The following is a 7,982-nucleotide window of genomic DNA, read 5'->3' on the forward strand; positions in this document are numbered from 1 at the left end:
GTAGCTTCCTTTTCTCAGCTTAAGTAGTGGCAGGGATAATGAGGCGCAGGTGTTCACTCTTAACAGGTGTGTTGGGCAAGGGCAGGAACCCACGGAAGGCTGTGTCCCAGTTCAGGGTCTGCACGCTTGAAGTACGCACACTACGCACACTACGCACACTACGTACGGTGCGTACTATAAGTACGAGAAGTGCAGAAGTGAGAGGCTTGTGAAAAAACAAACATTTATTTTTAGGTCCATTCTGCTGCTGATACATACTTTAGGTTTCTGAATATTAAACTTGTCTCTGCCTTTCATAGTGTTTAACTTGAAGGCCCTGAGTACTTTCTCCCACACTGAAAACACTGGAATGATAAAATTATTTGAACATTACCTAATAAGACTGATTCAGGACAGACAATTAGTTATTTTAAACTTTTCTAGCAGTCCTTCACAAACAGGGAACAGTCTGTCTATTCTCTCCATCTGTCAGCTGCTGCTGGCTCTTCCTCCTCCTCTTCCTCATACACTGCTGAGTTTGTCCTGGTGGATCATCAGGGGTGCAAAGCCTCACAGATGATGTGCAGCAGTGGGTCCCTCAGTCTGTCCTCACTCTGGACACTTGCAGTTGTCACACATGGAAATCAAATGTGTGATAAGCTGCAGGATTCAAACAGAAGTGTAACTTATAAATACATGTTCATACTTTTATTCCACAATCAGAGAGAAAGAAACAGAGAGAGAGTGCAGGACAGACAGACAGGTGACAGTCTCAGGTGTATACACTGCTACAAAACAGCACAAGAGAAGAAGGATTTAGTGTTTGTGTTATTACGAGTGCTAAACAAGAAGAGTTCCCAGATGGTACAGTGGACACATGTGTGACTCCTGTGATTAAAGCATCTTTCTTTCAGCTTAACGAGTGAACCGTCAGCTCGTTCAAACACACGTTAAAGTCCGTTTGGCTCGACACCACCGAACAGAGGCAGCAATATAACATAGCTGACATTAACAGTGCAGTGAATCCTGCTTGTGCCGTGATATTCAGGACTGCAAACCGAGCAGCATCACTGACTGTCAGCTTGTTGTGTTTGTGGATATATGACTGACTTTAATTATCCATAAAATCATTGCATTCTCTGAAAGATTAAGGTCGACTATATATATATTTTGAAGTAGAGGCTTTAAAACCAAGTTAATGCTGAAAGTACAAACATCACTAATGTCACATAACTTTCCCGGCAAAATTATCCACACCCACCGCCGCGCTATGGATTGTGGGATATATGGGACCACGAAGCGTGCACCGGACCACGCAGTAGCGGTTTTAGATACGGGCGACACGGGCGGTTGCCCGGGGCGGCATCGTGGTGGGGGGCGGCATCACGGGCATCGGCAAAAAAAAAAAAATTGCTCGTACTCATGCTGCCCCGACATCATGCCAGCGCATATTGGGAATGTCATAGGCACCGATCGGTTTTCTATCGCCCATTTGCTGGGAGTAAGGGCGCCCTCCGTTTGCGAGGTGCGCCTGCTGCTTGCGGCACAGGGAGGAGAGGGCAGGGCGGCGGGGGATTCTCTGGCTGGCTGGAGCAGCAAAAATTACCAACTCGCAAAATAAAACAAAATAAAAACAAACCAACAAACACGAAAACACCAGACATTATGATACAGACTTATAATTTGCACCGATGTTTTTTCAAAATTCTATACGCGAAAAGTGAGCACGAGAGCCCTCGGTGCGCCTGCTCGCTGCTGAAGTCAAAATAAACTTTACTGTCTTCTCCGCTACGTACAGTGCAGTATATAGAGCAGTGGTTCTTAACCTTGTTGGAGGTACCGAACCCCACCAGTTTCATATGTGCATTCACCGAACCCCTCTTTAGTGAAAAAAAAAAAAAAAAAAATTCAAATTCAAGACATAGATATGTTTTTTACTGGTGCACAAAATGAGCCGTGCATGAATGACCTTCTTATGGCCTCTGACAGTGGACTCATCTCTGTGCTTGTCCTGCTAGACCTCAGTGCTGCGTTCGATACTGTTGACCATAATATCCTATTAGAGCGATTAGAACATGCTGTAGGTATTACAGGTACTGCACTGCAGTGGTTTGTATCATATCTATCTAATAGACTCCAATTTGTGCATGTAAATGGAGAGTCCACTTCACACACTAAGGTCAATTATGGTGTTCCACAGGGTTCAGTGCTAGGACCAATTCTATTTACATTATACATGCTTCCCTTAGGCAGCATCATTAGAAGACATAGCATAAATTTTCACTGCTATGCAGATGACATGCAGCTCTATCTATCCATGAAGCCAGGTATCACAGACCAATTAGTTAAACTGCAGGAATGTCTTAAAGACATAAAGACCTGGATGGCCGCTAACTTTCTGCTTCTTAATTCAGATAAAACTGAGGTTATTGTACTTGGCCCTGAAAATCTTAGAAATATGGTATCTAAGCAGATTCTTACTCTGGATGGCATTACCTTGGCCTCCAGTAATGCTGTGAGGAACCTTGGAGTCATTTTTGACCAGGACATGTCCTTCAATGCACATATTAAACAAATATGTAAGACTGCTTTCTTCCATTTGCGCAACATCCCTAAAATTAGAAATATCCTGTCTCAGAGTGACGCTGAAAAACTAGTTCATGCATTTATTACTTCCAGGCTGGACTACTGTAATTCTTTATTATCAGGATGTCCTAAAAACTCACTGAAAAGCCTTCAGCTGATCCAAAATGCTACAGCAAGAGTCCTGACAGGGACTAGAAAGAGAGAGCATATTTCTCCTGTTTTGGCTTCCCTTCATTGGCTTCCTGTTAAATCCAGAATTGAATTCAAAATCCTGCTCCTCACATACAAGGTCTTAAATAATCAGGCCCCATCTTAATGACCTTGTAGTACCATATCACCCTATTAGAGCACTTCGCTCTCGCACTGCAGGCCTACTTGTTGTTCCTAGAGTATTTAAAAGTAGAATGGGAGGCAGAGCCTTCAGTTTTCAGGCCCCTCTTCTGTGGAACCAGCTTCCAGTTTGGATTCGGGAGACAGACACTGTCTCTACTTTCAAGATTAGGCTTAAAACATTCCTTTTTGCTAAAGCATATAGTTAGGGCTGGACCAGGTGACCCTGAATCCTCCCTTAGTTATGCTGCAATAGACGTAGGCAGCCGGGGATTCCCATGATGCGTTGAGTTTTTCCTTTCCAGTCACCTTTCTCACTCACTATGTGTTAATAGACCTCTCTGCATCGAATCATATCTGTTATTAATCTCTGTCTCTCTTCCACAGCATGACTTTATCCTGTTTTCCTTCTTTCACCCCAACCGGTCGCAGCAGATGGCCGCCCCTCCCTGAGCCTGGTTCTGCCAGAGGTTTCTTCCTGTTAAAAGGGAGTTTTTCCTTCCCACTGTCACCAAAGTGCTTGCTCATAGGGGGTCATATGATTGTTGGGTTTTTCTCTGTATTTATTATTGTGCTATCTACTGTACAATATAAAGCGCCTTGAGGCGACTTTTGTTGTGATTTGGCGCTATATAAATAAAATTGAATTGAATTGATTTGAATTGAATGAACATCACCTTGTTCAAAGAACAAAACCAACACAATGCATGAACTTACAACCTATTACATACCTCCAAATCAGTGTGACTTCTGTTGTTGCCTTTGAGAGACCAGTTCAGATATGAATGGCTTCACCTTGGCAAGTGCCACTCTCATGTCATTTTCACAGAAAAGTCTGTTCCTTTTCTTTGTTTTTATGTCCAGCATCGTCGAAAAGGATTGCTCGCAAAGATATGTTGTAACAAATGGTATAGAAACATACAGGGCTTTCTTAGCAATAATTGGATACTTGTCCATTTGTCGACACCAAAACGTTGAAAGCGTTGTTGTTCTGAAGAGTTGCTGTTGAACCTGGCTCTGCTGAATTTCAATGATTTCGTCAAGGTATTCATCATTGACATCTGCTGTCTCAACAGCAAACGTGAATGGCTGTCTCACCCATGCTGGATATGACTCTCTTGTAGGGAAATATCTGTCAAGAGACTTTGCAAGCTCATCTAAGTGCGTTGCAATTGTTTGCTTCAGTTCCGTGGATACAGGAATATCTCCGATTCCAGACACATCTTCGATCTTACTTACACAGTTGTCCAAAAGAGGGAAGTTTGTGAAGTTGTTGTTCTCTGTTCGTCGTTTCCATAACATTAGCTTTTTTTGAAAAGCCTTCAGGTGTTCTTCCGCTTCTATGATATTGACTCCACCACCCTGCATCTGCTGATTGAGATGATTGAGAGCTGCGAATATATCAGCCATGTACGCTAAAATGAGAATGAACTCAGGATTTTTGAAGCAATCTGCATGACAGTGTTGGTGGTCTTGCAAAAACAGGGCTAATTCCACACGCATGGCAAGAACACGATTCAGCACCTGTCCCCGGGATAACCACTGAACATTAGAATGGTACAGAAGTACCTCGAATTCAGAGCCCATTTCTTTACACAGCTCACTGAAGATGCGGTGCCTCAGAGCACTATTTCGCACATAGTTCACACATTCCACCACAGTTTTTAATACTTCTGCCATTTTTGGAGGCAAGGTTTTTGTTGCCAATGCATGCCTGTGCAAAATACAATGAGTCACAATGATGTGTGGTGCATCGGCTTTTACTAGCACACCAAAACCAGAGTTTTTTCCCAGCATGACTGGAGCTCCGTCCGTACAAACTGCAGAAACCATGTCCCATGAAAGATTGTTGTCTCTGAAGAAGAAGAATCCACAAGCTTCTTCATATCGGCTGCCTTCGTTGTTGTTGTAAGAGGCTTACAAAATAAAAAATCTTCTTTTATCATGTCATCTTTCACATAGCGCACAAAAACAGTAAGCTGGCTTAGATTAGCAACATCTGCGCTCTCATTGAGTTGAAGGCTGAATTTTGAATCAGATCGGCGACTACTTGAGCCAAGATGTCTTTACTCATGTCTTCTATTCTGTCGCTGACGGTGTCATTTGAAAGAGGAATTTGGGATAATTTACCTTCGGCCGCTGTTCCGAGTATCAGATTTGCCATCTTTAACGCAGCTGGTTTCACGAGTGTTTCACCAATGGTGTGTGGCTTGCCCTGCTTTGCGATCAGGTAAGCAACTTCGTACGATGCTGTGAGGATCGGTTTGTTAACGAGTACAAATCCAAGAGCAGGCAGAGTGGGCCTTTCATCAAATCTGGCTCTCTTCACCTTGAATTCAGCAAGTGTTGTCTCCATGCAGCTTCAAGAAGTGTTCCTTTAGTTTTGCCGGTGCGAGACTAGAGTTGCTCAACTTGGCATTGCAAATCATGCAGATAGGACGCTCACTCCCATCATGTTCCATGATACATGTGAATCCATATTGTACATATTCGTCCGACCACTTTCTTCTTTTAGCCGACATAGTTAGTATGGATTAAAATGTTAGAAAAAATCACACGAAGTACTACCACAACATTCACATGTTGACTACTGCGCGCACTACATTCCCCGCAGCGCTGATTGGCCAACCAGTGTAACATGATCATCTGCAGCCAGTGATGGCCAGAAGGGGGCGTGTCATCACAAATTTACACGATAATTCGGGTGTGTCTGGACCTCTGCGACATCCGTGGTGGAGGCTCTGCCGAACCCCTAGGGTTCGATCGAACCCAGGTTAAGAACCACTGATATAGAGAGACGAGACGACGAGGCTCCAGTTACAGCAGTGCAAGTAAACAAACAATAAATATTTAAGAGTAAAAAAATAAATATACACTTTAGGACTCGGGGTAAAGGGATCAATAACAATTTAAAATGTATATTTTATATTTTGCTGATTTAAAGTCTCACACACAACCCGTTTTTAAAGTTTAAAAAAAAAGAGAAAAGAAGAGGAGGAGTGTAGCGACTTCCACAGTCGCTAGAGGCCGGGGACTGAGCCTGCCGATTTGCCTGACGCGCTGTCAACTTTACGCAATATTGCGAGAGGTGAAATTGCTTGCTTGTTTATTAAAGTGCTTGAAAAGTTTACAGAGCAATGTGATCGGCTTGCGATTCAACCTCTTAAAACATCACAGGCTCTAATGCAACAAGGGGAAACTCGTTGTGCTGCGGTCAACAAAAACTACGGCTACCCAGCCCTGCTCTGTCAAAATCAAACCAGTGAAAGACAGACTGACAACGCCCTCTTAATGTCGCCGCTAGCACCCACGTGACTCCCGTTACATATCACCATAGCAACCAAACAAATGAAAACCCAGTGACCATTAAAATTCAATACATTTAATTATCGCTCCTACAAGGAGAAACGAGCAAAAGATACAGGTAAGCAGATGTGTCATTGGATAATGGCAGGTCATGTATCCTAAAACATTAGGAATCAGAATACTTTCTTAATCCCTAAGGAAATTATGTGGGTTACAGTTCCTCCAAGAAGAAATGGTAAAAATAGTAACAGTAACAGACTAAACTCCAAGCAATATATACAATAATATAATATTAATTAGTCAGTATCAATTGTTGATTTGTCCTGTTCTCATTGTATGACGAATTATGTCTGTTTAGTAGCTGTTTGCATACAATGCATACTCTCTCTCTCTTCGTGTGTGTGTGTGTGGGGGGGGGGCAGAGGGGTGTTCGCCCAGGGCGCCAAACAGGCTAGGACCGCCACTGGGACCACGCTTGATATTTGGGGAACTCGACGGCGCTTTGGAGTATGCATTTGAAGTACACTTCGAATTGGGACAGCCGTCGTCGCGTGGCGGTGACGTAATCGCACTTAAAATGCGTACTTCAAGCGTGCAGACCCTGAATTGGGACACAACCAATGAGTTCCGCCCCCAGCGAGAGAGAGAAAAACAGTAACACTGCTGATCATCTTCATGTTGGTCCACCGGGCCGTGACATTCAGCAACACGAATATGGAAGTGTAAAGAGTGTGAGGCACAAGAGACTACAAGATCTCAGTTATTGAAGCACTACAGGTTAAACCATGGCCACTTTTGCCGCAGACACGCTTATCCATGCACATATTTAAATTGTCCGTGCACTCGAAGTCACCTATGTAGATCACATGTTGATCAGACATTGCAGAGACCAGTAGACTGCTGGTGAGGTGATTGAAGACAAGCTGTTTGAATGAAGAGTTTGACAAGAAACTGCAGGAAAACAGAGGAGTAGTAAAAGACTGTTTAGTGTAACCTTGAAATGGAACCGCAGAACACTTGGACAACGGTTTTTGTCCCCAATCATCAACAGAACTGGAATATTTTGGATCCACACATAGAACTACCTTCCAAACCGTCTTTGGAAATGATGTCTGAATATGTTTTAGCAGACTTTCAAAGTGTTCATATGAGGTTTTCATTCCATGTTGGTCAGCGAAGGGGGAAAAATAAAAATGGAGATTGTAACAAAGATTGGCATGAAAGAGGGGGAAATAAGAGATGTCAGAAGGGGTGTGTACCATAAATAAAGAAGGAAAATGTGTATTGATAATCAGAGGGTTGAATATCTGTGTTTCATTGGTAATAAATATTTGTTCCACAAAACTAAAGTGAGGTAATTTGAATTTACTTATGTACACTGTGTGGAAATTGCTGACATGTCCTGGTTTAGTAAATCAATTTAAAACTTTTACGGTTATACCAGTTAAAACAAGTTAAGTGAAATAAAATCCAGTGATTTGCCACACACACTAATTTAAGTCAGTTAAGTTGGAGCTGCAAGTATTTTTTGATTGGTTTTATTAAATACAGTTAACCTACTTATGTAAATAGAACTTAATAAAGTATAATGACATGTTTTCATCTCTGAAAATTTTCATTCATTTCATTTTCATCTCAATCGACAAATTCAAGCATTTTTGGAGTCACTTTAATTAGGTGAACACAGACCTATTACTTAAATCAAAGTTGACCAGATGAGTTTGGAATTACCTGATTTGCTTATGTGAGTTACAGTTTATAATCATTTAGAATTATGCAGA

At 42.3% G+C, this 7,982-nt stretch overlaps 1 protein-coding gene across 1 annotated transcript; it reads right to left on the minus strand.

The window, feature by feature from the left end:
• Positions 1-603: 603 nt before the first annotated feature.
• Positions 604-5,490, minus strand: LOC106098166 (protein ZBED8-like). Its single transcript, XM_019362915.2, has 2 exons — positions 3,627-5,490; positions 604-639 (listed from the first exon to the last, which is right to left on the minus strand). Exon 1 carries the CDS (start codon positions 4,726-4,728, stop codon positions 3,634-3,636), a length of 1,095 nt encoding a protein of 364 aa, XP_019218460.1. The 5' UTR covers positions 4,729-5,490; the 3' UTR covers positions 604-639; positions 3,627-3,633.
• Between the last annotated feature and the right edge of the window lie 2,492 nt (positions 5,491-7,982).

The sequence above is a fragment of the Oreochromis niloticus genome, linkage group LG9, assembly GCF_001858045.2.
Source record: "Oreochromis niloticus isolate F11D_XX linkage group LG9, O_niloticus_UMD_NMBU, whole genome shotgun sequence".
Classification (NCBI taxonomy): Eukaryota; Metazoa; Chordata; class Actinopteri; order Cichliformes; family Cichlidae; genus Oreochromis; species Oreochromis niloticus.

Coding starts and splice junctions, on each gene's coding strand:
- LOC106098166 (XM_019362915.2), bottom strand. CDS start 4,728: ATGGTTTCTGCAGTTTGTACGGACGGAGCTCCAGTCATGCTGGGAAAA.